The 24,866-nt window shown below is 37.6% G+C and overlaps 1 protein-coding gene across 1 annotated transcript in view; it reads left to right on the top strand.

Annotated features, from left to right (window-relative positions):
• The window catches only part of Crlf3 (cytokine receptor like factor 3), a 43,984-nt gene extending 26,939 nt beyond the window's left edge, over positions 1–17,045 (top strand). Inside the window, exons 7-8 of the mRNA XM_047546827.1 lie at positions 13,582–13,694; positions 15,814–17,045. Of these exons, the coding sequence (XP_047402783.1) occupies positions 13,582–13,694; positions 15,814–16,073 (373 nt within the window). The 3' untranslated portion in view covers positions 16,074–17,045. The remainder of the gene's footprint in view (positions 1–13,581; positions 13,695–15,813) is intronic.
• The last annotated feature ends 7,821 nt before the right edge of the window (positions 17,046–24,866 follow it).

The raw sequence follows: 24,866 nt of genomic DNA, 5'->3' as shown, positions 1-24,866 counted from the left end.
GTTTGAATAAAGATAAACTTCGTCCAGTTTTTGGAGGCTACTTAAGGGCCTAGTAGTCAGAACGGTAATTATACTCTGATAGGCACTGCTCTGTTGGTTAGCCACACTGTCACTGTTGGAAGTATTTGGAAGATTTAGAGCTGCTGATGCCAGAGAAACCCATGTTACTGGCTGGATCTGAACAGTTCCTAGAGCCCATTTTGGTGCTTAGGTCTGCTGGCAGCCACTTCTTTCCAGGCCTTGCTCCAGCTTCCTGCCCGGACATTCCTATTTCTTTTTCCTTGCTTCTAGGATTTCGTGACCTTAATTTTTTAATTGTATTTTTACTTTTTGTTCTCCATCGCCTCTTCCCCACCTCCCTCCCAGGGTCCCTCTAAATTTCCCAGGCTGGCCTGGTATTTACAATCCTCCTGCCTCAGGCTCCTGAGTCACTGGGATTATAGGTGTGCACCAACACACCCAGCTTCCCATTTTCTCTTTTATAAATGACTTCCATCAGTTACTATGGCACATGCCTATAATCTCAGTGGCTTGGGCCACTGAGGCAGGAGGATTGCAAGTTCAAAGCCAGCCTAGCTAGCTTAACTAGACTCTGTCTCAAAACAAAGTAAAAAGGGCTGGGAGTGTAGCTCAGTGGTAGAGCATTCCTGAGTTCAAGGTCCAGTACCACAAAAAAAAAAAAAAAATCCAGTTTCTTTCTTTTGGTGTTAGCGGTTTTCCTTAGTCCCAGTAGTCTAGGAGGTAGGCTACTCTTGTCTATCTTTTCTTTCTTTCTTTCTCTCTCTCTCTCTTTTTTTTTTTGGTACCATGGATTGAACTCAGGGGTACTTAACCACTGAGCCACATCCCCAGCTCTTTTTTGTGTTTTATTTAGAAACAGGGTCTCACTGAGTTGTTTAAGGCCTCAGCTTCTCAAGCCACTGGGATTACCAGTATGCGCCACCATGCCCAGCTCCTGTCTTTTACAGATGAAGAAATAAAAAGCACAGAGAGACTGTTTCTTGTCATGATTTAAATCCTGACAGAATACCTTCACAGTTGTGCTCTTAACAGTCTGCTACCTGTCCTATGAGGTGGTAAATTGAGGGAATAAGGCTAGATCAACTATGACTCTAGGGGTTTGAACTAAGTAAATAGAAGGATAGAATTGCTATTTTCCTGCAATATGTAAGGCTGTAGGAAGAGCAGATTTCTGGAGGAATATCAGTTTCTTCTTTGACAAATTAAATTCAAGTTCCTTATTAAATATACAGGTGAAGAGGTGGAATAGATGGTTAGGATATACAAATCTGGAATTTGGTACAGACGTCCAGGCTAAAGATATTGATTGGGGCTGTTTTTGACCTATAGACTATATTTAAAACCATGAGATTGGATGAGATTAGCCACATAATGAGTATAGGTATCTTAGAGAACTCCAATGGTTAGCAGTTGGAAGGAAAAGAATCAACACTAGGTTTTGGGGAGGAGGAGGAAGTGAGGTGGACTGGAAAAGCAGCAGTTTGGAATCCTTGAAATCAGGTGAAGGAAACTTGTGGGGCAAGTGGAGGTAATCAGTTATGTTAGCTGATTACTAAGAACTGACCTTTAGGTTTCCTTTGGTCACAATTTTGAAGGAAGATGGCAATGAATAAGTGCAAGAACTCAGAGAAGAGATGACTCAATCACAGGAGGTAGTGAACAGACAATAGGAAGATACCAATAAGTTGCCAGCACTAAGGGAAGAAGTTAGAAGAAAAAGACTTGATTCAACTTAAAATTTTTCAAGTTTGCAATGGTAGGAAAGCAATGCTCATTCGGTGGAAATCCTGCTTTTAGTTTTGGGTTTTGATCTTCTCCTAGGCCTGTGATCTGTGGCAGGGTCCTCTCCATGATGCTGGGCAGTGGCAGCGAGCCTGCCCCCATTTTGCCATAGAATCACAGGGGAAGCAGCCCATACTGTAGTTTGATGATGCCAGTGTTTTTGGATTTGAGAATTAAGTAAATTACATAAAGTATTCAAGTTATTTTATTTTATCTTTTTGGGTACTAGGGATTTAACCTAGAGGCACTTAACTACTGAGCCACGTTCCCAGCCCTTTCTATTTTTAATTCTGACACAGGGTTGTCTTGCTAAGTTGCTTAGAGTCTTGCTAAATTGCTGAGACTGATCTCAAAGTTGCAATCCTCCTACCTTAGCCTCCCAAATTGCTGAGATTACAGGTATGTGCCACCACACTCAGCCCTTAAGTGCTTTTTTGACTTAAGATATTTTCAATTTAGGATGGGTTTGTCTTTCCATTCTCCTACAAAGTATTTGTAGAGTGAAAGGTTTTAGTGTTTTGTTGTTTTCTTAGTAAACCCAATGCCTCTTGTATACTAAGTGCATGCTCTAACCACTGAGATACAACCCCAGTCAAGTTTTTAGTGCAAAATTAATGCATTTAGATCAATTTGATGATGTATCTTTGCATAATTCACAATCACAGATTTGTTTTAAAATGTTTACATTTAGGTCTATGAGCCATTTTGAGTTACTTTTAGTAGAATGTGTGAAATATGGGTGGCGTTTTGTTTTGTTTTATATCTGAATTCCAGTAGTTCAAATACTTTCTCTTTTTTTTTGGTTCTGTACTAGGGATTGAACTCAAGGGTGCTTTACCACTGATCTGCATCCCAGTGCTTTTTATTCTTTTGTTGTTTGTACTAGGGATTGAATGGGTGCTTCACCATTGAGCTAAGTTCTTTTTTTTTTTTTAATTTTTTTATTTTGAGACAAGGTCTTGCTAAATTGCTTTAGCGCCTAGCTAACTTGCTGAGGCTGGCTTGGCTCCAACATCATTTTTTGAAGATAATCCTCTTTCCACTGAATGCCTTTTCACCTTTGTCAGAAATCACTTGACCATATGTGTATGAGTCTGTTTCTGTTTCTGAACCTAACCTTTTTATTGATTTATGTATGTATGTCTCTTTTTGCCAGAATCACTGTCATTACTGTCCCTCTATGGTAAATCTTGAAATCAAGAAATGTGATTCTTTGAACTTTGTTCTCCATTTTTTCAAAATTGTTTTGGTTAGTCTAGTTCCTTTGTCCTTCAATATTACTTTTAGAGTCAGTTTTTTTATTTTTTAGTAGTTTTCTTTTTTCTTTTTTAGTATTTTTTTAGTTGTAGATGGACACAATACCTTTATTTTGTTTAATAATTTTTATGTGGTGCTATGGATTGAACCCAATGCCTCACATATGCCAGGCAAGTGCTCTGCCACTGACTATAACCTCAGTCCCCAGGATGTCTATTTATAAAAGAAAAACTATGTTGTATTTTTATTATGATTGGCTCAAACTTGTGGATTATATAGTTTGAAGGTAATTAATATCTTAATATTTTGACTATTCTAATATATGTATATCTTATATCCCTCCATTTGATTCATTTTTAAGTTTTTTTTTGTTAGTGTTGTGTATTTTTCTTTTCTTGTCTTACTACAGTGGCTAGTAGGTATGAGTTTGAACAGCAGTGTCGAAAGTGACATCCTTGCCTGTTCCAGGTCTTGGGAGGGCAGTGATATGCCAGTGATAGGTATTTTGTTGACACCCTGCATCAGATATAGGAAATTCTCTTCAAGTCATAGTTTGCTGAGAGTTTTTACTGCAAGTGGATATTTGTCATATTATTTTTGTGCATTTATTGAGATAATATAGTTTTTCTTCTCCTGATATGGTCTATTACATTACATAGTATAATACAAAGTCTTTGTTCTCAGTTTCCATCACAAAGCTCCCAAGATCCATGGAATCTCCTGAGTGAAAGCACCTTCTTTTTTATTTATAGTGAGCCCCTTTGATAACACCCAAGTTCACTGTGAGGTGACTTAGAGTGAGATTCCTACACAGCCTCATGTTAGGGCCAGTTACTGGAAAGAACAAATATTTAGAGGGTTGGGATTTTTCAGCCCCACCTATGAACCTTCCAGAAAAGGGCATTGGGGTTGGCAGTGCTGGAGATGAAACTATTGAGTCACAAGGTATGATGAGCTTCGAGATGCTGTACTCAATGAGCTGCTGCAAGGGTGTTGCACTTAGAGGGAATATGACATCTCTGTGCCCTCCTTCGTACCTTGCCCTATGCATCTCTTTATCGGTTCCTCTCTATTCTTTATAACAAACTGGTAAACATAAGTATTTCCGAGTTCCAAGACCATTCTATCAAAATATCTACCAGAAGAGGAGGATGACATGGGAACTCCTGGTTTATACCAAGTTAGTCAGCTGTATGTGAGGCTCAGATTTATGATTGGTACCTAAAGTGGGGACAGCCTTGTGGAAATGAACCCTTAACTTGTGGAATCTGATGCCGTCTCTAGATGGAGTATCAAAATTGAGTTGAATTATAGGACATCCAGCTGGTGTCCAGAGAGTTTGGAGAATTGTTTGGGGGTAGGGGAAATAAAACAGAACAGCCCACTTATGGTCAAAGAAGTGTTCTGTGCTGTATTGAGTATGGATACAGAGAAAAAGATTTGTTTTTTTTTCTTCACACAGTGTTAGATTTTCAGCTATTGTATTCTCAAGAGAAGTTCCATTTTATTATGCATTATTCTTTAAATATTATTTCTGATACAGTTTTTATTATTGTATTGAGGATTTTTATGTCTTTTCACAAGAGGGATATTTGTCTTTTTTCATATGTCTTTATAAACTAGTTTTAGTACTGAGGTAATGACTGACCTCAAAGAAAGTTAGGAAGTGTTTCTTCTTTTGTTTTCTAGAAGTGTTTGTGTAGAACTGGTATTATTTGTTCCTTACACATTTGCCAGAATTAACCAGTGAATTTGCCATCCTAGACTTTTACCTGTTCGAAGGTTTTCTATTTCTGTAGTACATCTAGGACTATTCATGTTATCCATTTCTTTTTTAAAAATATGCTTTATTTTTTTAGAGTATTTTTATTTTCACAACAACTGAAAGGTACAGAGATTTCTCATGAAGTGCCCTGTACACCCACACATGCGTAGCCTCCCCCATTACCAACAGTCCCCACAAGAGTACTATGTCTGTTACAGCTGGGAAACCTACATTGACACATCATTGTCATTCAAAGTTCTTAGTCAATGTTTTAAGAGACAATAAATCCTATTTTAGAGTTAATGTAGTGAGAAATGTGTTTCTGTATCAAAAATCCTTTGCCATGACTTGATAAGGCATCTTTCTCTTGTCTTTTCTTTTTTCCTAACAAGTTTTTCCCCCCTAACAAGGACATGTTTCTTGACCTATGATTTAATACATCTTCCTGAAATAACAGACTAACCTGCCACATTCCTGCAGTGTGAGTGTCTTAATGTCACTGAAGCATTGTTACTATTTTTTCCCCAATCTGTAACTGATAGACAAAATAAAATTCTCATTTTGTTATTTCTTGAATTTATTATGAAGTTAAACATTTTCACAAGTTTATTAGCCATATAGCTGAATTTTTAAAATCTTTGTTCTAGGTGTTTACTGTGGGAAGAAGGAAGTTAGATTGTTTATTAGTGATGCTTGCTATTTAAATCCAAAATTAACCAGATTGCAAATTAATAGGAGTAAATTAGCTGTTTTGTTGCCTTTGAAATTGCTCCGTTTTTGGATCATGTTCTTTTTTAAACCATTTTACCTTTAAGAAAGGGTATCATTCATACCTTTCTATGTAATTCTATGAAATAGATGCATTCCAAGAAACGTACATAAATTGATTTTTTAAAATAATTATACGTCAGGTTTTGTTTTGTTTTGTTTTGATGAACATAATACCTTTATTTTATTTATTTTTATGTGGTGCTGAGGATCAAACTGAGTGCCTCACATGTGCTAGGCAAGTGCTCTACCACTGAGCCACAATCCCAGCCTTATCAGGTTATTTTTGTGCGTGGTGTTAGGGGATTGAAATCAGGGCCTCTCATGTACTGGGCAAACACTCTACCACTGAGCTATACCCCCAAACCTTATAAAAAGTTTTGCCTCTGCATTGAACCCAGGGGCACTGTACCACTGAGCCACATCCCAAGCCCTTTTTATTTTGAGACCAGGGTCTTGTTGAGTTGCTTAGGGCTTACTAAATTGCTGAGGACTGGCCTTAAACTTGTGATCCTCCTGCCTCCACTTCCCAAATCCTTGGAATTATAGGCCTGTGCCTAACTCTGGTATCCAAAATTTGTATCAGGGCTTTATTATGTGAGCTGACTGAATCATAGTTTGCAGTTCACATTCCCTCCTCTCTCCAGAGATTTGGTTGGATACCATGTGGCTCAAATTTCAACCTTCTAATCACCTGGTTGGTCTTTGTGGCAGTTCTCATCTAAAGACATCTTATTTGCAGTGAACTATCTAGGGACCCACCTTGAGTCACCTTATTAACATTAGCTGTTAATAAGTGTGAGAGGTCCCCTAGCAGACACGCTCCTATCACTTGGAAAATTTCTCCCAGGAACCGGGACATAAACCAGCCAAATCCTTCATTACACAACACTCTAATTAATATACACGATTATTTATTCAGGGTTAATAAGTATAAGTGTGTTTTTATGTTTTAGAGAAACAAAATATTAGGGATAAAATTCAGGTCCTAGCTGGGCACAGTGGCTCACACCCAAGTACTCTGGAGGCCATGAAAGGAGGATTGCAAAGTTTGAAGCCAACCTGGGCAACTTAGCCAGACCTTGTCAAAATAAAATAGAAATTGCTAGGGATGTCACTCAGTGGTAGAGTGCCTCTGGGTTCCATCCCCAGTACCAGGAAAAAAAAAAAAAAAGAAAATCCAGGTCCCCATATTCCTCACATCTCTCTCATCATATATATTTATCCATATAGTATTTTGTATGCTTTGCAGAACAATTGAAAGACTAGTACAAGAATTACCAAGTATTGCTGGGGATGTCACTTAGTTGGTAGAGTGCTTTCCTAGCATGCACAAGGCCCTGGGTTCAATTCCCAGCTCCAAAAGAAGAAAAAAGAAATAATAAAAAGAATTACCAAATACCCTTTACTCAGCTTCCCCAATACTGTATTCATTTCATAATTTTTTCTCTACTTCTTTGCAAATGATATTCAATAAAGCAGATAAAATATTTAAAATATCTTAATATTTATTTTAGAATAAAACCGATGATTATCATAATCAGAAAATCAAGTTATAATACTATTGTCTAACTTACAGACCTTACCAGATTTAGTTGTTTCATTCTTTATAGAAAAAAAATTCTTTACAGAAAAATATTTGCGTCATGTATTATTTTTAATTATTATGTCTCTTATAGTCTCTTTTAATCTGGAATAGTTTTTCCATCTTTGTGTTGACTCTCTGAAGAGTGTAAGCTAGTTATTTTATAGAATGTTCACCAACTTGGGGAGTATTTCCTCAGGATTGAATCCAGTCATGTATCTTTGGCAGAAGTATTATAGAAATGATGTGTCATTCTCAGAGCATCACATCAGGAGCCACTTGGTGTTAGTTTGTCTTGTTACTGGTGCTATTAAGCCATTAAGTCCTAAGTTTTTAATTCTGGGAATATTTTCGATGAAATTGACATAGGTTCATTAAAATAGGTTGAAAATCATAACTAGAACTTGTTGATTTACTATAATAATGACAACTAGTAAATATTATCACTAATCATTTACCTGTTTTCTTAAAAGGGTAGAACTCTTAAATATATGTATAGTTTTTCAGTGCTGAACATGGTGGCACATGACTATAATCCCAGCAGCTTGGGAGGCTGAGGCAGGAGGATCTTGAGTTCAAGGCCAGCCTCAGCAATTTACTGAAGCCCTAAGCAACTTAGTGAGACCCTGTCTCAAAATAAAAAATATAAAAAGGGCTGGGGATGTGTTACGTGCCCTTGGGTTCAATCCCTGGAATCAAAAATAATTATGTAATTCTTTTTTCAAAGTTGCATAAATGTTGTATTTGTTGGTCAATTTAAGTTTTGTAGGTGACCCATAAATGGGATGATGGAATGTAATGGATTAACTTTAACATTAGGTTAAGATGGCACCTACCAACTTTCTCCACTTTGTAAAAATAAGTATCTTTTAAGGAGATAGTTTGAGTCTGTATTACTCAATAATCACTTTTTTACTGTAATGTATTCATTTGTGGTCCTGGGGATGGAATCCAGGGGCACTGTACCACTGAGCTATATCCCCAGCCCTTTTTATTTTTTATTTTGAGACAGGATCTTGCTAAATAGCTTTGGACCTTGCTAAATTGCTGAGGCTGGCTTTGAACTCCCAATTCTCCCCCCTCAGCCTCCGGAGCCACTGGGATTACCGGCATGAACCATGATGCCTGACTCCCCAGTCCTTTATACTGTAAGAGTTTTTTTCTTCTGTATGCATTTATTTCAGTATAGTCTCATGGCTACTTATTTTGTTCAAAGAGTTATAATCCATTACTACCATATCTTTTAAAATTATGTCAGGATTTTTTAAAAATTATTATTATTTAAACAGTATTTACTGTGCTTTGAATGTGTCCCCCAAAGTTCATGTGTTAAAAGCCTAATCCCACTGGGTGTGGTGGCACACACTTGTAATTCCAGAGGCTCGGGAGGCTGAGGCAGGAGGATCATGAGTTCAAAGCCAGCCTCAGCAAAAAGCGAAAGAGAGGCATCGAGCAATTCAGTGAGACCCTGTCTCTAAATAAAATACAAAATAGGGCTGGGGATGTGGCTTGGTTGCCCAGTGTCCCTGAATTCAATTCCAGTACCCAAAAAAAAAAAAAAAAACCTAATCTCCAGGGCTGGGGTTTTAGCTCAGTGGTAAAGCGCCTGCCTAGCATGTGTGAAGCACTGTGTTTGATCCTCAGCACCACATAAAAATAAAATAAAAGTATTGTGTCCATCTACAACTAAAAAAATATTTTTTTAAAAAGAAATATCATCAGATGCTGGTATTTGGATGTTGTACTTCTGGCCTTGGGAACTGTGGCAAATAAATTTTTTGTCTTTATAAGTTACCCAGACTTGGTATTCTGTTTAGCAATACAAAACAGACTAAGACAGTACTGCACTAGTCTTATCATTCTGTAGCTTCTCCTCCCAGAGTTGTGTTTTGAAATATGACCAAACTCAGCTAATTTATTTTTTTTTAATTGTTGTATATGTTTTCCTTTTCTTTACTGATGGGTTTTGGGATATTTGGATTATAATATTATAAACAATACGCTAATGCTGTAGTGAATATCCTTTTACAAGTCTCCTTGTATACATGTTAGAATGTTTCCAGGTAAAATACACAGAAATGAGATTGTCATTGTTCATATACATCATCAGTTCTTTCTGCTTTATGAGGTATTGCCAGTTGGCTTTCCCCAGTAACCATCTTGGTTTATATTCCATTGGTAGTATATGGGAGTATAGTGAATATCCTTTTACAAGTCTCCTTGTATACATGTTAGAATGTTTCTAGGTAAAATACACAGAAATGAGATTGTCATTGTTCATATACATCATCAGTTCTTTCTGCTTTATGAGGTATTGCCAGTTGGCTTTCCCCAGTAACCATCTTGGTTTATATTCCATTGGTAGTATATGGGAGATCCTATTTATGTTTGCTCTAGAATTGAGTTTGGTCCTGTCTCATAAAGTTCTATCTGTCTGATAAATGGGAAATGATCTCTCATTGTATTTGTTATTTTCCCTAATTTCTGATGAGATTGGGTATCTTTTCTTGAATTTATTGGCCATAGCTATTTTCATGTCTGTGAATTGTCTGATTCTGTACTTTCCCTATTTTTCTTTTGGATTATCTCCTTTTCTTATCCCTTTGTTGTTTTTAAGAGATAATAAAAATTCTCAACTTATTGATAATTGCTGTATTCTGGAACTTATCTTCAAATACTAGACTTTTTTGAGATAATTTTTGTTCTAGATTTCATCTCAAAATAATTTCCTAGAGTATTAATAATGTAATCCTGCTCTTTTTCAATGTGGCAAAAAACATACCAGGTGTGGTGGTGCATACCTACAATCTCAGCTACTTAGGAGACTGAGTCAAACCAGTTCTAGATTTTTTATTTTTTTTTAGCAGTCATGATAAAGGTCTGATGTGATAACTGAGGGTTGTTTTGTTTGATTTAGTTTGTTTTGTTTTGATAATGAGGGTTTTTTAAAATATTTTTTTGTTGTTGTAGTTGTCAATGGACCTTTATTTTCTTTATTTTTATGTGGTGCTAGGGTTGAACCCAGTGCCTCACACACACTAGGCAAGCATTCTACTACTGAGCTACATCCCCAGTCCCATGAGCTACATCCCTAGCCCTGATACTGAGGCTTTGATTTGCATTTCCCTCATGTTTGGTGATATTGACATCTTTTCATATGCCTGTTGGTCGTTTGTATGTTTTTGGATTCCATTCAAGCTCTGTGTGCATTTTTATAATTGGGTTGTCTGGTTTTTTTTTCCTGTTGAGTTGTGAGGTTCTTTATATATTTTGGCTATTAACCCCTTATGAGTCGTATGTTTGCAAATATTTTCTCCTGCTTCTGAACTGGCAATGTGCCTCAATGGTAGAGCACATACTAAGTATGTGTGAAATTCTGGTTTTAATCCCTCACACCAAAAACAAAAAGAAAATGTTATCTCATTCCTTAGGTTGCCTTTTCACTCTCTTGGTGGTTTCCTGTACTGTGCAGAAGTTTTTTAGTTGGTTGCAGTCCTTGTCCATTCTTGCCTCTGCTTTGGGGGTCATGTCTAAGAAATCGATGCTAGTGCCAGAATTCTAAGGCTTTTCCAAGTTTTCTTCTAGGAGTTTTATAGTTACAGGTCTTATATTTAAATCTTTAATCTATTTTTACTTGGTGTTTGTGTATGGTGGAAGATAAGGGTCCAGCATGATTCTTTTGCATGTGAACATCCAGTTTTCTCAACACCATTTGTCTACACCCAGTTGTGTAGTCTTGACACTTTTTTCAATAATCATTTGACTGTAAATGTCTGGGTTTATTTTGGGGCTACCTTTTCTTTTTTTTTTTTTTTTTTTTTGCCAGAACATGTCTTGTCTTTATGACAGTACTATACTCTTCTGTACTGTTAATATGTTGTGGTCTGAGAGTGTAAGTCCTGCAGTGTGCTCTGCTTTTCTCCTTCCTGGAGATAGTAACAGAAACTGGGACCTTCTTGCCCAGCATTGAACCGTGCTGGCTTGGAAGAGGGACTGATTTGGGTAAAGTTAAATTGCTTTTACCCATTCAAGTTTGCTGTACCTGAGATACAGCTTTTTAACTAACTATTGGAATTTGTTTATTTTGTTTATTTTTGGTACTGCGGAATGAACCAAGAGGCTCTTTATCACTAAGCCATAGCCCCAGCCCTTTTTAAATTTTTAAATTTTGAACGGGGGGTCTTGCTAAGGAGTTTAGATCCTCCTGCTGCAGCCTCCTGAGTTGCTGGAGTTACAAGTGTGCCCACCATGCCCACCTGGAATTCTTATAAAGGTATTTGATCTGAATATCATTGTTAAATTTGTGTTTCTATGAGAAAGCAAGGCCTGGGACTTCATATTTTTCCTTTTGCTGCTATCCTTTCCTCCCCATACTTCAGACTGATGACTCAGATGTGAAGTAACTTAGAAACCTACCCACATATTTAGTGCACTCCTGCATGTTTTGCATGCTTTACAATGAAAGACATTTTGAGGCTACATTAAATATCAGTATTCACATCTGTCTTTTGAAAAGCCACATTCTGTTGCACGCCAATTTTCCTTTTTCTGTCTTTGCAAAGTCTGGCTTCCTGGAGTGGAGGGAAAGATGAGCCAGGTTAATAGGAATATATGTCCACCTTTACATTTCCTGTTTCTGTAGTACATGATGATATATTGACAGATTTAAAACTGAAGCAAAAGGAAAAGCATAAACTTTCCACATATGAAGTTCTCCAAACAAAATAGTATACTCATAACTATAATCTCTTTTTTAAAAATTATTTATTCATTTTTTTTTTATTTTTTACAGACTGCATTTGGATTCATTGTACACAAATGGGATACATCAATTCGTTTCTATGGTTGTTGTGCATGATGTAGATTCATACCATTCGTGTAATCATACGTGTGTACATAGGGTAATGAAGGGGCTGGGGAGATAGCTCAGTTGGTAGAGTGCTTGCCTTGTAAGCACTAAGGCCCTGGGTTCGATCCCTAGCACCCAAAAAAAAAAAAAAAAAAGTATCACATAGGGTAATGATGTCTGTCTCATTCCACCATTTTTATAATCTCTTTTTTTGGCTATAAGGTCCATTTTAAATGTTTTAATTCCTTGTTAAACTGTAAGCAAATCATCTAAGACTCTTATATTGAAGTTTTAAGTGATGGTAATAATAGTTACATTAATTATAATGGCAAAAATAACAGTTTTCCCATGTGTCTAGCATCAGCACATAAAATAGCAATGTGCTATCATTGCTCTCCATAAATGATTAAGAATATAGACCCCAGAGTACCTGAGTTTCAGTCCTCATTCCACCAACCATTAGCCAGGTGATCAATCAAGCTATTTAGCCATTTTAAATCTTGTTTTTTCTTCTTATTTTTCTTTCTTTCCTTTTTCCTTTTTCTGGTGCTGGGGATTGAACCCGGGTTTTGCAAACTGTCACTGAGCTACATCTCCAGCCCTTTGTGTTTTCTCTTCTACCTTTGTTTCCTTACCTATAAAATGGGTATGATTAAAATAGCACCAACTTTATAGGTTGTTTTAGGATTGGAAAAGATTCCATTGATTAATGACAAGGATGCATTCTGGAAAATGCATCATTAAGCTATTTCCTCATGATACAAACATCATGGGGTATACTTACACAAACCTAGATGATGTGACATACTTCACACCAAGACTTTATGGTATAACCTATTGATCCTATACAACCTATATATAGATATATATAACCTATACAACTGTTGGCAGTTGTAATACAATGGTAAATATTTGTGTACCTAGTCTTAGAAAAGATATAGTAAAATACTAAGTGATGAGAATCTTTCAACTCCACTATAATCTTACGGAACCATCATCTTATATGTACTCGATCATTGATCAAAATGTCCTTATGGGACTGGGGTTGTGGCTCAGTGGTAGAGCACTCACCTGGCATGTGTGAGGCACTGGTTTTGATCCTCAGCACCAATAAAAATAAGTAAAGTAAAGGCATTGTGTCCATCTGCACCTTAAAAAATAAAGGTCCTTATGTAGTGCATGACTCTATAAAATATTTAAAGCAGTGCTTGGAATATAGTAAGTTCTCAACTGTTATTTATTTTTATGTAGGAAAGAGCAATTGTGATGAAATTGCTTTTTTTTTTCTTTTGCGATATTGGGGATCAAATCCAGGACCTCATACATTCTAGGCAGGCACTGACCTACATCCCAAGCCTTTTTTATTTTTATTTTTTTTACCCAAGCTGGTCTTGAACTTTCAATTCTGCCTCAACCTCCTGAGTAGTTGTGCTTACAGGTATGTTCCACCATGCCCAGCATTGGAATTGCTTTTTTAAGGTGGTAGCTATTAGATATATGGTTGTTTGTTTTGTTTTGTTTTAAAGCAAAATAACCTTTCTGTCTCATTTACAGAGTTGAAACTGTGGGACAGCCTGACAGAAGAGATAGTATAGGAGTATGTGCAGAGAAGCAGAATGGATATGACTCTCTGCAGCGAGATCAAGCTGTATGCATTAGTACCAATGGTAAGAGATAAATAACTATCATTCTTCTTGAAACATGTTAATTACTGTAATAAAATATGAGTCTGTCCCAGCATCACACATATAAAGATGAGAAGATTTAGGTTTTTATTTTTAGTTTTTGAGCAGTACTGGAGCTTGAACCCAGGATCTTGTGCATGCTGTACAAGTACTGTAGCAGTGAGCATCATCCTCAGCCTTTACCAGGCATCATTTTATTTATTTATTTAGGTACCTGGGATGGATTGAACCAGGGACATTTCACCACTAAGTCATATCCCTAACCCTTTCTTATTTTATTTAGAGACAGGATCTTACTGAGTTGCTTAGGGCCTCGCTAAGTTGCAGAGACTGGCTTTGAACTTTTGATTTGCCTCCCTCAGCCTCCGAAGCTGCTGGGATTACAGGCTTGCATCCCTATACCCAGCCAGGCATTGTTTTAAATCTTTACAAATAATAAATCAGTCTGGGAATTTAGCTCAGTGTTAGAGTACTTGCTTAACATGCACGAAGACCTGGGTTCAATCCCCAGTACTGCAATTAAAAAATAAATAAATAAATAAAGGCAAAAGCAAATTATTTATTTGTTTGTTTATTTGTTTATTTTTGGTTCTGGTGATTTAACACAGGGCGCTTTACTGCTGAGCCATATCCCTAACCCTTTTTATTTTTTTTATTTTGACACAGGGTCTCTCTAAGTTTCTTAGGGCCTTGCTAATTTTCTGAGGCTGGCCTTGAACTAGCAATCCTCTTGCCTCAGCCTCCGGAGATTACAGGCATGTGCCACCACATCCATCATAAGTCATTTAATCTAACTACATTTAGAGGCAGGAGTAGTGTAATGCCCATTTTATAGATGATCAAAACTAAAGCCCCATATAGGTTAAGTAATTGGCTTAAATTCATAGAGCTACCAAGCTAGGATTTGAACAGTCTGTCTCTTGATTCTTTAGTTCATAGGTCAATCCAAATTCTCCATACTCGTTTTGTAGATTAGGAAATTATAAAGAAAGATTACTTTTTTGGCAGTGAGGGAGATTAAATCCAGGGCTTCACACCTGCTAGGCAAGTCTCTATACCCCTGAGCTATTATTCCTCTAGCCCAGGATTACTTTTTTTATTCCTCTGTAATGGGGATTGAACCCATGAGCACTCTACTGCTGGACTACTTTCTTAGTCCTTTTTATTTTTGAGACAAGCTCTTGCTAAGTTGCTGAGACTGACGTTGAACTTAAGATACTCCTGCCTCAGCCTCTGAATACCCGGGATTAGAGGTTCGCACCACTGTGCCTGGCAAGTGTATGTGTGTGTGTGTGTGTGTGTGTGTGTGTGTGTGTATATGTATATTATTTTCTATATATAATCTCAGGTGCTCTTTGGGCCCTTACTCCACAGTCACTTCTCAAAATCACTACTAAGACAGTTTAATATTTTGCAGCATAGTATCAAGCATTAAGTAGAACAAGATTTGTGTTTAATCCTTATGAAACAATCTTGCTATTTTACAGTTTGTAATTTTTTAAAAATATTTTTTAGTTGTCAGTGAACCTTTTTTTTGTTTACATGTGGTGCTGAGAATTGAACCCAGTGCCTCACATAGGCTAGGCAAGTGCTTCATCACTGAACTACAACCCCAGCCCTTATAGGTTGCAATTTTATAGTGGTTTCTTTTGATGCCATTCACATGAGAGATTTATAGTTTATTGGAAGAGAGTTGAACCTGTACCAAAATTCTAAAATGAGCAAGACATGGTGGTACATACCTATAATCCTAGCTACTTGGGAGGATGAGGCAGGAGGATCACAAGTACAAGGCCAGCCAGGAGATTTAGCAAGACCTTATCTCAAAAGAAAGTATAAAAACAAAAAAAAAAAAAACTGGGTAGATCACTTGCCTAGCAATTGTGAGGCCTGGTTTCAATCTCCAGGACTATAACTTTTTCTCCTGCCTTAGGATGATATTAATTAGAATATTTAAATTCATTATTGATGTCAATTTAGCGTTCCGAAGTGTAATTTTTTTCTGAATTAGGAAATTAGCTGTGTTATCAGTTATGTGGAGGCTTTTTAAATTATCTCACAGTTACTGCTCACAGGTGAATGACATCTTTAACATTTCTAGGTGCAGTTTTTGTAAATGGAAAAGAAATGACTAATCAGTTGCCTGCAGTTACCTCTGGATCCACTGTCACATTTGACATCGAAGCTGTGACTCTAGGAACTACCAATAATAATAATGAAGGTGGAAACTTCAAGCTCCGAGTAACTATTAGCTCAAATAACAGAGAAGTAGTTTTTGATTGGTTACTTGATCAGTCTTGTGGTTCTCTTTACTTTGGATGCTCATTTTTTTATCCTGGATGGAAAGTATTAGTGTTTTAGAGTTTTGGATGCACAGCTTTGGTTTATTGTATCTGTCCTCAGCCCAGTTTAGTTGTTAACTGTTGTTGTTGTTGTTGTTTTAAAGTTAGATTAATCTTTCAGGACTTTGGAAATAAAAAGTGTCTACTGGATTCACTTTGCAATATTTTAGCAATAAGAGTTGAATGGTGTCATCAAAACCATAATCCAGTCAATTTTGTTTTTAGCATACTATTAGTAAAAAATAACGAATTACAAATACAATTAAATTAGCTTTAAATGTCTGGAAAGATAACAAAAAATCCTGTACCCTTCCACTGTACTTCTTAAAGTTGGTTAATGTAACATTTTATTAAACCTCTTTCATCATCCAAGACCATGTAAAACTTTAGAATAGAACAACAGGAGTAGACCAGATAGAAGCCAGAGTCCTATAATATTCATTCACTTGTTTTCTCCATGAGTGCATTGACTGTGTGCTGTATGTTCAGGAATTTGGAAGCAGTGTTAACTTTTATCCCATTTTCTATAATCTTTCTTTTGGTGGTACTGGGGATTGAACCCAGGGACTTGTGCATGCTAGGCATGCACTCTATCAACTGAACTATGTCCCCAGTCCTTCAATAATCCTAAGTCTAAAAAGCTTTATGATTTTTGCCTTTTTTTTTTTTTTTTAACAATGCCTGTAAGTGTCTGCAATAGGTAAGTATTGTTTTTTGTTCTTTCCTTGCAGTTTGATTCAAGATAGGGTAAAAGATGCAGGATGTAATGGTTCATGCCTATAATTCTAGCAAATCTAGAGGCTGAGGCAGAAGGATCACAAGTTTGAGGTCAGCCTCAGTAACTTAGTGAGACCCTATTTCAAAATAAAATGGGCTGGGGATGTGGCTCAGTTGTAGAGTGCCCTGGGTTCAATCCCTAGTACTGTTAAAAAAAAAAAAAAAAAAAAAATACTAAGAGAATTTGTACAGGGTGAAACTACTTATGGAAGTAGTAGATGCAGCAGTATTAACCATTTCAGGAGTACATGATATGCACATGTGTGCCTCCAGGGTCAGTGATATGCATATTGCTATTTGTAGTTATGAGCTACAGTCCAGTTAATGTCAGTTTGATAAATGGTCTGTTAGTGGACCAAAGAAATATAGGGTAAATACTTGACCGATTTTTTAAAACTTAATTTGTGTAAGATATTTATTTGAAGGACTTAATATGTAAAAAAATAATAGCCATAACTTGATATACCAGCTTATAGACTTTTTTAAAATGTGAAAGTAATTTTTTTCATTTTTACCAGTAGTAGAAAAATGGAAAAGCAAGCTTGATATTTTTGTAAGATAATTTATTTGGGGGCTCATGTTCCCTGTTAGACAATCGTGACCAATTTTCTTCTTGCCTCTTTATGTGTAAGTGCCTTTCACATGTTTAATGACTGTAAAGAGGTTCTAGAATGTAGATGCCTTGCTCAGCCATCTGAAACAAAATAAAAAACTCAAAGCTAAATGTGTGTATTTTTTATTTTGTGAGATTTAATGAATCTAATTTTAATCTGTTTTTTATTAGAAGTGAAAGAGGTTCTTGTGGCTCCAGGCACTTTAATTAGATATTATTGTATCTTGTGAAAGTTACTCGTACTTTCTTATATTCTCTGGATCTGATACTAAGCATGTGCCTAACAAATGACATGCCCAATAAATGTTGAGCCGAATGCAGATGAATCATTTTCCTTGTACCTCTTCATCTCATTCCTTTCATTCATCAAATATTTATTGAATGCATTTGTTTCTTCTAAGAAAATGGCATCTTAAATTTGTACATACAGAATATGCCTTTTCACAGAAGTGACTTAAAACTAATTCTAGACAGGAGTGGAGCGTGATATCTTGAACTCTGAAACTATTTTGTCTTGAACTGTAAACTGAAGTTTTTTTTTTTTTTTTAAGCAAACTCATTTTATTCAAATAGAGGTACCTAACATAGTATTTCAAAACTGTGTGCTTAGAGGAAAAAAAGAATTGGGGTGTTAATAAGAATTGATATTTATTGGTCTCCTCCTATGTGCCAGACATAGTGCACAATTTTCAAAGTACATTGGTTATCTCGAGCTACATTTCATACTCATGATATAGCATTAGTATTAATTTTGCTTCACTGACGGGAAAGCTTAGGCTCAAGAGAAGTGATCTGACTTGTCTAAGGTCATGTACCAGCATGTCTTGTCAGGACACTGGCCTGTACTTGTTTCCCTGGGGAGCCCCAGCTCTAATGGAGTGCTCAGGGGAGGCCCCAGCTGGTGGCAGTAACTGACAGCAGGGCAAATGGAAGGACACTGCTAAATCTGCCCAAGTTGCTCAGAAAGCAAAGTTCTCCATGAACTGTTTCTTAAACGGTGAGTAGAAATTTAATAAGCTCAGAAGTGGCCTCTGAAGCAAAAAGAAAGGATTTGCAAAGTCACAATGGAGGCCTGGGGATATAGCTCAGCTGTCCCAGAGTTCGATCCCCAGTATCACAAAAAAAAAAAAAAAAAAAGTCATAGTGGAGGAACAGGTTTTGTTAGAGCATCCCCAAGGTCATGGTGGTGGGAGCACTATGTGAGGCTCAGAGTGCGTGGCTGGAGAGAAGCCTAGGAGGGTAGACTAGGATCAGATTGTAGAGTTTTGGGTACCAAGTTAAAGAATTGGTATTTTAAAAAAAAATTGGTATAAATTCTTATAGGTAAAGAGATTTATTTTCAAAAAATGAATTAGAATGAAGGACACCAGTCAGTAGGCTGTCATCCTTGAGGTATTCAGCTGCAAAATGAGACAGTGATAATAGAGGTAGACACATGCTTATACAATTATATCTAAATGGATTCTGCTGTCATGTATAACTAATAAGAACCAATAAATTAAAAAAGAGAGATATATAACCAAGCAATATCTGAATTAGACCCAAAAGGACTTGTGACCAATGTAAGAGCAACGACTCAAGAGAATTAGACTGAACTTGAAGCCAGACCGAATGGTGACATCCATAATCAAAGAAGAGTCCCACTCCGTTTTCACCACAGAAGAATCCAGTGTTTTACTTTTGTACCTTTTAAGGACACTATTAACAAATGGAATTTATTTTAAAGAGTCTGGAGGATTGGGCAACTGGGGATGTGGCTCAGTGGTAGAGTGCTTGCCTGGCACTCTTGAGGCCCTGGGTTTGATCCCTAACACTGCAAAAAAAAAAAAAAAAAAAATGGTCTGGAGACAAATGTGGTAACACACGCCTGTAATCCCAGCAACTGGGGAAGTTGAGCCTGGAGAATTGCAAGTTCAAAGCCTACCTGGGCAACTTAGCAAGACCCTATCTCAAAATAAAAAGGGCTGGGAAATATCTTAGCAGTAGAACACCCCTGGGTTCAGTCTGCAGTACTGGGCAGACGGGAGTGGGGGAATAGAAAAATCTGATAATTATCTCTGTTTGCTCCATATATTTTCTGTTCCCTGCACTCTGTATAAACTGTAAGAAGTTTACTGTTAAGTACCCTCTTTTTTTCATTCCTTTCATTCTTCACCTGTAATATTAGTTGTTTATACGGCAGACTTTTTACATATCTCGTAGCATATATCCATTTATTCAATTAAAAGATAATTACATATTCTAGGGAGTTTGCAGTGGTAGCAGTCTAGTTTTTAATATCTCAAACCACACATAGAAATACAGCAACTAGATATATAGAAAAAGCAAAATCCCCTAGTCAGAATTTATTGTAGGACCAGATAGCAAGGACCCCCAAGAATCCCAAAATCCAATCTAGTGGAGACAAACCAGAAATACCTGTGAGACCTACATGATCTCAGTGTCTGTGCAGGAGGAAGAGGATTCACAGAGGAAAAAACAAGAATAACCCAGTCAACATGCACTTACCAGAAAGCACCATGGAACATATGGAAGTAATAGTTAAAATTCAGGAGATTTTCTCTCGCCAAACCAGGTGAGTACAAGGAGTCCATGGCAAGTGTATTTGGGGTGGGCAAGATCACCCTCAAGGTGGATTAGCTAGAAGCACTCACAGACCTCAGGAAAACTGTTACCTTTTTTTACAGTAAATGGATACAAATTACAATAAGCAATGAGAAAGGCACATGGGGCAGGTGTTAGGAGAGACCAGGCATGTTTCCCTATTGCTGTGGATTGTCTTCATTCAGTTTGAGACCTTTCTGGTTCTGTATGACAAAGGACTTTCACTTAGAATGTGGACATTTTTGTGTTACGGTTTAAGACACTGGATCTTACTTAAAACCTTTCAACCGACTTTCTGACACCATTCTAAGGTCAATTGAAGGGAAGGGAGGCCACAGCCACCTAGTTGTAGCCAACTAGATGTAGAAGTATAGCTTCCCTACACAGCCACCATCACCAGCTGAGTGACCTCCAGCGACAGTGCAATAAGGGGTGACCTCTCTACCTCCAAATAATGGTAAAAGTCTTTACTCTCTACTATCCACCCCCTTTCCCCCCTTTTTTTCCAGTACTAGGGATTGGAACCCAGAAGAGCTTCACTCCTTAGTCCTATTTATTTATTTTTCTATTTTGAGACAGGGTCTCACTAAGTTGCCCAAGCTGACCTTGAACTTATGATCTTCCTGCCTCAGCCTCCTGAGTAGCTGGGACTGCAGGGGTATGCCACCATACTCAGCTACTAGTAAGCTTCTGAAGCACCAGGAAGGAGAAGAGAGGTGTCCCATTATTATTGGGTGGCAGAGAAGTCAAGGAAGGCTCCACACTTAGTTTTCATTGACATCGCTGGGGGTGACATGCCTTGTGGACTAAGTTCTGTCTCCCTGCTGGGGGTGTGGCCCAGTGGTAGAGCACTTAGCACACACAAGGCCCTGGGTTCTAGCTCCAGCACCACAAAGAGAAAAAAAGTCCTATCTCCCTACTTGACCTTCCTTCTTTAATATGGGTCTGACAGAGGTGTTGGGGAGCCTCATTACAGCTTTACAAGTGTGCAACTCTAGGCTCCCCAACATTTCCGTCTTGGCCAGCATGGATGGGATAAGGACGTGTTTTTCCTAGGACTGCCATAACAAATTACCACAAACTCGGTGCCTTAAAACAGAAATTTATTCTCTTATGGTTCTGGAGGCAAATGTCTGCAGTCAAGGTGTTGGCAGGACTGTGCTCACTCCAGAGGCTCTAGGGGACGGTCCTTTTTATTGCCTCTTCCTACTTCTGGTGACTTTAGGTGTTCCTTGGCTTATGGCTACATCATTCCAGTCTGATTTTGGGACATGGACATCTTTGTCAAGTGTTTAGCCCACTACAGTGATTTTGGCCAGAGTTGAGCAGTTGTTAGCTAAGTTGCGGTCCTGGGGATCAAACACAAGGCCTATGCATGCTGGGCAAATACTCTACCACTGCCAGCCCTTAGTCCCTTGTTTTTGTGGTGCACTCCCTCTTTGCTGGTGAGAGGGTGCCCTGGAAGTAAAGTTTTTGAGATATAGAGGTCTGAAAATCTCCTTAGTTTATCCTACACTTCACTGATAGTGACTGGTTAAGAATTCTAGACCAGAAAACATTTCTCAGAATTTGAATGTATTACTCCATTGTTTTCTAGCTGCTGGTTTTGAAAAGCCTGACACCATTCCAATTACTGTTCTTTTGTATGTTTTGTTCTATCTCTTTGGAGGACCTTTGGATTTTCTCTTTATTCCTAGACTGTGTAAATTGGTATGATACCAGCTGGGCAAATCATTTAATTGCTGATCCTCTAGGTATTTGTTTATGATAACTGCTGTAAACCCACTGGATTATAAATTCCTAGAAGTTTTGCATCTTTTTTGAGCAGTTGTTCTCAGTCCTGGTTGCACATTAGAATTCACCTGGAGAACTTTTAAAAACATTGGAAAAGCAGATTTAGTTGGTCTCTGGAGCTCCAGCTGTTTCTCTTTTATGAAACTAGATGATTCTATTGTGAAGACATTAGGAGTAACTCTTTGAGAAGCAAAAAAGTTTTCATAGTAATTTTTTTTTTTTTTATCTGTATTTGTTCTATTTAAAATAGATCCGACTGGGGTTGTGGCTCAGTGGTAGAGCACTTGCCTAGCATGTGTGAGGAGGCACTGGGTTCGATCCCCAGCACCACATTAAAATAAATAAATAAATAAAGGTATTGTGTCCATCTACAATTAAAAAACATTTAAAAAAAAGAATTTTAAAAATGAATTACCCTTTTTTATCTTTCCTTTTATAAAATCTAAAAGCAATATATTTAAGATTACACACACACACGTACATTCATGTTTTTAAAACTGTTCAGTTAACAAATCCAAAAATGAGACCTATTTACAATTGTTTCCTGATATGTGGTTATCTGATACCTTTTTAAAAAATATTTAGTTGTCAATGGACCTTTATTTATTTTTATGTGGTGCTGAGAATCAAACCCAGTGCCTCACACATGCTGGGCAAGCGCTTCACTGAGCCACAACCCCAGCCCTGATACTTTTGAATTGAGACTAGTACTTTTCTTCTTAGAAGACAAAAACCATATTCATTAAAATAAAACTCATCCAACAAAAGCTTTTATTCCAAGAAGTTTAATGTTAACCAAAACAAAATTGACCCATCTATATCACTTCTCACACAAAGCTATGTTGGAAAAGTTTGTGGTTTTGTAGAGAATCTGTTTTAATATGTTCTCAAGAGACGTCTATGCTCTTAAAATAGGTTATGGAAGGAGCAAGCATACACTATTTAGCATGTGATTTTTCTTCCTAGGTGGGAGTGGAGGATTGAAGCAAGAGTGTGGTTGTAGAGAAGTGAACAGTGATGCTATCCAAAGCCAGTTACCCTAGACTGAGATTAGACACTATGGAACATGACTAAAACATGAAAGAATGTCTCCTTCTATAGACTAACAAGATTAACAAGGACAGTAACAATATCTGATTTGTTCATCTTTCTATCCCCATGCCTAGCACACAGGCCTACTGGTTGCAGTTGCAGTATTATAAGGTTCTGATAGCCTAATTAGCCACATGACAACCATGGTTCTTTCCTACAAGGCCTCACAGAAAAACCAGCACCTCAGAAGACTCATAGGAAGTCTAGACAGAATCTATTCAAAAGAAAATTGTAGGGGCTGGGGAGATAGCTCAGTCAGTAGAGTGGTTGCCTTGCAAGCACAAGGCCCTAGGTTCGATCCCCAGCACCCCCCAAAAAAAATCGTAGGGGCTGGGGTTGTGCCTCAGTGGTAGAATACTCGTGTAGAACACGTGAGGCACTAAGTTCAATTCTCAGAACCACATATAAATAAAAATCCATCGGCAACGAAAATAATTTTTTTAATTGTAATTGGATTAGGTTTATTGGACCTTATTACATCCTCCACTAGGTGATTCAGTAATTTGTTAGAATATAAAGAAAAAATATTTTTAAAAATGTTTTAAGGGGGCTTGGGATATAGCTCAGTTGGCAGAGTGCTTGCCTTGCAAGCACAAGGCCCTGGATTCAATCCCCAGCACTGCCAAAAAAAAAAAAAATTTAGTTGCAAAATGACACAGCATCTTTTTTTTATTTTTATGTGGTGCTGAGGCTCGAACCCCGTGCCTCACACTTGCAAGGCAAGCCACTCTACCACTGAGATACAACTCCAGCCCAAGAAAAAATATTCTAATGCCTGTTAACTTCACCTTTTCCCTCGAGTGACAAGCAATATATCTACCTAAAGGGATATATTATTTAAGGCTAGGAAAAAGAAGTAAACACTGTAGTTCTTACCATAAACCCCAGGAGAATACTGAAGCACAATCTCTTCCTCAACTTCCCTATCCTAGTGCCCAGAACAAGTGGTAGCGCAGAGTTTCAAAAGATGAAGTGACAGCATGCTAGAAGAGCAGGTAGAAGCCATTTGCAATATCATTGTCAATTACTTCTTAGCACTTACTTCACGAGTGTCCCGATTGTCTGGATGTTTCACCTGCGTTACTACATTAGCATCCTAGTGATGCTCCCTATGTGGAACTTTTTATTTTTCTTTCACAATACTGGGAATTGAACCCAGGGGTACTAGGTCCCTTTTATTTTTTAAGACAGGGTCTTGCTGAGTTGCCCAAACTAGCCTGCAACTTAAAATCCTCCTGCCTCAGTCTCTTGAGCAGCTGGGATTGTAGGCATTAAGCCACACCCATGGCTCTCCTAGAACAAACTGGATTGCATCTCTTTAGTAAATCCTCCCATACTTCAAACTGCCTGAAATCCAAAACTTTAGCATGGCAGGTAAAGGCCTTGATTCCTGTCACCAAATATCTAAACACCAACTAAGACCATCAAGTAATAAGGCCAATGAGAATGAGTCAAATGAGAAGAAAGCAAACTGCTTAAATGTAAATGTAAGTTTGGTTGCCTACACGGCACTCCTTAGAGTACACAGCAACATGTGAAGGGAAACAAGCTATTATTGGAACGTTAAGCAAGAACAGAATTGTTAACTCTTGCAAGTTTCCTCAACTTCAACAACTTGTCCTCTTATGTAATACAGTGGTTCTTGACTTACAATGGAATGTAATGACTTACATTCCAATAAACCCTTAAGTTCTTAAATTGAAAAAAACATCTTCGCCGGGTGTGGTGGCACACGCCTGTAATCCCAGCAGCACAGAAGACTGAGGAGGATCCAGGCTAAACAACGGTGAGGCACTAAGCAACTGAGACTGTCTCTAAATAAAATACAAAAAAGGGCTGGGGATGGGGTTCAGTGGTTAAGTACTCCTGAGTTCAATCCCCAGTGGCAAACCACCCCCACAAAAAAAAAAGAAAGAAAAATAGAAGATGCAT

Source organism: Sciurus carolinensis, chromosome 3 (genome assembly GCF_902686445.1).
Source record: "Sciurus carolinensis chromosome 3, mSciCar1.2, whole genome shotgun sequence".
NCBI lineage: Eukaryota > Metazoa > Chordata > Mammalia > Rodentia > Sciuridae > Sciurus > Sciurus carolinensis.
This window is presented reverse-complemented; position numbering and strand designations above follow the sequence as displayed.